Here is a 4,517-nt window from a genome sequence, read left to right as displayed (position 1 = left end):
CACCCCGCTCGCCCGTGGTCAGGCTGCCGTCCTACCGGGAGGCTTGCCGGCAAAACCCCCGTGCCACCGCGCCGGCGGCGTGCGCGCCCTACTACGCCTGCATGGACTCCTACACCAACCTGCCCCTCTACATGGGGCACCTCTCACGGGGGTCCCCGCCACCCCGTGAGCACCCCGGGGTGCCGGGGGGCTGTGGTCGGGGGCCGGGGCGGTGGGACAGCGGGTGCAGAGATTGCGGGAGGCGCGGGGAGCCGGCCTTGCTGCGGGCGGCGGGGACGGAGAGGAGGGACCCGCTGGTGGCCCGTGGGGTGACGAGTCCCTGCGCCGGCGGGTCCTGGCGGCGGGTCTCCAGCCTGGAGTCGGAGGTGTGACTGGAGAAGGCCGGGGGGGGGACAGGGGGGTGTCTGCACCCCTCTGCCCCGGTGTCCCCGTGGGCTGGCCATCGGCTCCCGGCCGGGCTCCAGCCTCCCAGGGTCCTGCTCCGCCGGCAGAGGGATGCTCCAAGCGGCTCGGCAGGTCCCGTGCGCTTTCGGGGGGGGGTTGGGGGGGTCAGAGGAGCCCAGCAGGAGCCAGGGTGCTCTGGCTTGGGCTGTCCCCACAGGCAGGGCTGGCCGGGGACTGGAGAACGCCAAACTCATTGCTGACGTGTCGCCGTCACGTTTTGGTTTCATTCAAGGGACTCCAAATGCCATGTCCAGGTCATTAAAAAGACATTTTCAACCAGCTGGGGACCCTTCTTCCATCCAGTCAGCAATGAGGCCGGGGCTGTCCTTTGCTTTACACCTGTGTCACAGAATCACAGAATCTTCTAGGTTGGAAGGGACCTTAAAGATCATCTTGTCCAACCGTCAACCTAACTGACAAAAATAGACACCCACACAACAAACAAGGAGCATCATCACTAAACCAGACCTCCCAGCACTACATCAACCCGTCTTTTGAACACCTCCAGGGATGGTGCCTCAACCACCTCCCTGGGCAGCCCATTCCAATGGCTGAGAACCCTTTCAGTGAAAAATTTTTCCTAATATCCAGCCTGAACCTACCCTGGCGCAAATTGAGGCCATTTCCTCTCGTCCTGTCGCCTGTGACTTGAGAGAAGAGACCGACCCCCACCTCTCTACACCCTCCTTTCCGGTAGTTGTAGAGAGCAATAAGGTCTCCCCTCAGCTGTGACCCTCACCTGTGTCACAGGGATGCTCGTGGTCCTGTGCACCCTGTCCCCACTTGCGTCCCTTTACTGCTGAGCCCCAGGGCTGTCCCACCGGCCACAGCCAGGCAAAGGCAAACGGCAACTCATTAAACAGCACTGAGGGATAATTACTTGGGAGCCTTGAGGCTGGAGCTGAGCACTGAAGTCGGAGTTACTGCACCCTGCTCGGATTTTTGGGTGCTGCAAGCTTGGGTTGGTGAGGGATGCTCCCACAGCTTCAAACCAGGCAGGGAGCTGCGGCACAGCACGGTACAGCATGGCAGCCCCGGCGAGATGTGCTGGGGGGGAATAACAATGGGGGGAAAAAAAAGAAAAATAATCCTCCCACCTTCCCAGGGCTGATGGAGCCATAAATCAGGTGCGATAGATGAGCTGGGTTTAATTCTTCTCTTGCTGTGTGTGTCTAAGGCAGCCCTCGGGCTGGGGGGGTGCGGGCAGGGGGGTGCCCCCATTTGTAGCACCGGGCAGGGGAGGGGGCTTTTGGGCAGTGGGACACGAGGCTGCCAGGGCCCAGGGCAGCGGCCATGGCTTTGCTGGGTGGTACCAACCCCATCCCAGGGCAGCACTCCATGTAAAGCTGCCCATGGTGGGCTGGCAGGCCGTCCCGAGGAGATGCCAACCTTTAGCCCCTCGTCCCGGCTGGTTCAGCATTCCCTGTCTGGATGAACATCCCCCCAAGAAGCTGCTCTAAAGCTGCAGTATTTTTGGGGGGGGTTGCCGGCAGCCTCTGAGCATCCAGGGCAGGTAACATGGCGGGGACGATGGCAGGGGCTGCTCCAGGACACCCACCCAGCCCTGGGGACAGCATCAAAGCCCTGGGGAGGTCAGGAAGGGACTTGCCATGTGCAGCCCAGGGGCAGAAGCATTGGCCATGTCTGTCCATCCATCTGTCCGTCAATCCCTCCACCCATCTGTCTGGGGTTAAATCCAGCCAGTCGTTCCCCCCCCCCCATCCCCATCCCCCAGCCTGGCTGCCATCACATGCTGGTGCCGGCGCTTTAATTCCCTTTACTTATTTATCATCGCAATTGTCTCTTAATTGCTTTGGCAGCCCCTCGGAAGCCTGGTGGCAAGGGAGGGAGGTGCTAGTATATAAATAAAGGCCATAAATAAATAAACTCAGTTGAAGGCTCCAGGAGCCTTGCCGGGATGCCCCCAGGGGATGGCACCCATTTGCCCGGGGTGGGTCTCACCAGCCGGGGGCCCTGGATGCCCCTGGGGGTGACAGGCTGGTCCCCAGGAGGCTCTGATATGCCCTAGAGAGTTTTCCCTCAAATTGTGCATTTCTGGCCCAAGGAAGCCAGGACACAAGGCTGCATCTTTGCATCTTTGGCTCAGCAGGGTTGGGGCCAAGCCTGAGGTGGGGTTGGGGCTGTGAGAACGAAAGGGAGCAGAAAAAGGGGGGGGGAATAAAATACCAAAAACCCCCAACTCACGTTTTAAATTAATTAATGATGTCCCCGGTGACTCAGCAGAGGCCAAATGGATTTGCTTCATGTTTTATTGAAGGGCTCTGCTGTGGGAGGCTGAGGGCAGCGAGGGACAGGGGGATGGGGTGCTGGGGGGGCTGCATCCCAGGGAAAGTGGCCCCGGGGGATGGGTGTCAGCACCATCCTGGGCGCCCAGCACCCATGTCCCATGCCACCATGGTGGCATTTCCATATCATCTTTATACACTCATCGGGAGGGAGGAGCAGCATTTTTCTCCCATTCCTGGTGCCAGGTGGGAGCTGTGTAACCCCCTTCCCTCTCCCCCCCTCCCCCCCGGGGAACCAAGGAGGGGCTGAGCTGCTCCTGCAGCATCCCTTCCCCCAGGGACAAATCTGCAGGGGAGCAGCAGCCTGGAAGCACCCTCTGACCGGGCTTTCCAGAGCAGGGGTTGGGTAATTTAGTGCTTAACAGCCTCTGAGGGATATTATTTCTTTTTGGTGAAATTGTCTAATCAATCACTTTTTAATTCAGCTGGCTCCGGCACCCGTGCCGCCCTGGGACGCTGCGGGCTGCCATTTATGTGCAAAAAGAAAGAAATACAGCCAGCTCAGTGCTGGCCACCCACCTCCTGGGTTCGGCCCTGCTGTGGGGGGCAGGCAGTCCCCCCCCCGACAGCCTCCCCCAGCACCCACCCCCATGGCATCGCCATGGCACCTATTATTTTCACTGCCCCCCCTACACTTGGCATCGCAAGACCCAGCCTGCTGAGGGAGGGAGGGGGGGACAAGGTGTCCCAGCATGGATCAGCCACAGGGAAGAGGTTTCCAACGGCAAGGACACGCTGGTGGTGCTCTGGGAAGCCGGTGGCCCTGGTTGAGGGTGGGGGCAGCTGGTTAAATCATGGATGGTACAACCAGAAAAGATACAGGGCCAGGAAAGTGTCGCTCCTGGTACAGGGAGAGCAGGGCGTTGCTGCCCAAGGATGCTCGAGGGAGCAGCAGGGACGGCCACCTCCCGATTCCTGCCTCCCATCAGCAGCACAAAACATTCCCTGGGGTCCCATCCAACCCCCCCTGCACCCACAGGGGCACAACCCCCCCCCTGCCCTGCTGCCTGGCCACGTCTCCAGAGCTCCAGCGACCACAGCATCCTGGGGAGGTTGGCTGGAGCCAGGCGGGTGCTGGCTACTGGCCCAGTGGAAGAAGCCCTCTGCCCCAGCAGGAGGTCACCCAGGCATCGTTTTGGCTACCAACAGCCCCCGTGGCCGAGCCCCTGCAGCCGCCAACAGCCCCTGGGGCCAGAGCTGCCCAAACCCACGCTGGGGAAAGGCCGGTGAGCATCATCTCCCAACCCTTCAGGACAGCTAAAGTCCCCCCAAGCGACACACAGCTCCTGGGTGATGTTCACACCTCCCCCAAACCTGCCCCTCAAGCTCCGAGGTTTTATTTTCCCTCCCCTGACCGTTACTCTTCCAAGCGCTGCGAAAGACCGAATCCATCCCCGGCTGCCAGTTGGATCTCGATTTACAGCCCAAGCCCCAAAATCCTCCGCTGCTTGTGAGGTCCTTCGAGAGAATCGCAGCACAAAGTGTTTATTTCCATCATAAAGATCTGTTTTAATATTTTAACATAAATCAAGCTGCGCTTTATGGTGATAATAAATTTGTTGGCAGAAACTGCCTTAGCAGCCCGAGGCAGTGAAGCAATTCAATTTGTTTGGTTTTAAGTGTAAGGAACCGTAATTGAGAAGGGGAAAGTACAGATGTTTTAATTGAGTTTCCAGCTACCACCTAGAGTTGCAGGAGACTAATAGAGAAGAGGTGAGGGTCTCTATTAGCCTCTCCGCTTGCCATTTCTCCTTGGCCTGCAGCCCC

General features: G+C 59.4%; 1 protein-coding gene across 1 annotated transcript in view; it reads left to right on the top strand.

Moving 5' to 3' along the window:
- GRIN2C (glutamate receptor, ionotropic, N-methyl D-aspartate 2C) overlaps positions 1-371 on the top strand; it is a 15,579-nt gene extending 15,208 nt beyond the window's left edge. The window contains exon 14 of the mRNA XM_014949952.1: positions 23-371. Within this exon, the coding sequence (XP_014805438.1) occupies positions 23-371 (349 nt within the window). The remainder of the gene's footprint in view (positions 1-22) is intronic.
- The last annotated feature ends 4,146 nt before the right edge of the window (positions 372-4,517 follow it).

The sequence above is a fragment of the Calidris pugnax genome, unplaced genomic scaffold (assembly GCF_001431845.1).
Source record: "Calidris pugnax isolate Ruff unplaced genomic scaffold, ASM143184v1 scaffold9, whole genome shotgun sequence".
Taxonomy (NCBI): Eukaryota; Metazoa; Chordata; class Aves; order Charadriiformes; family Scolopacidae; genus Calidris; species Calidris pugnax.
This window is presented reverse-complemented; position numbering and strand designations above follow the sequence as displayed.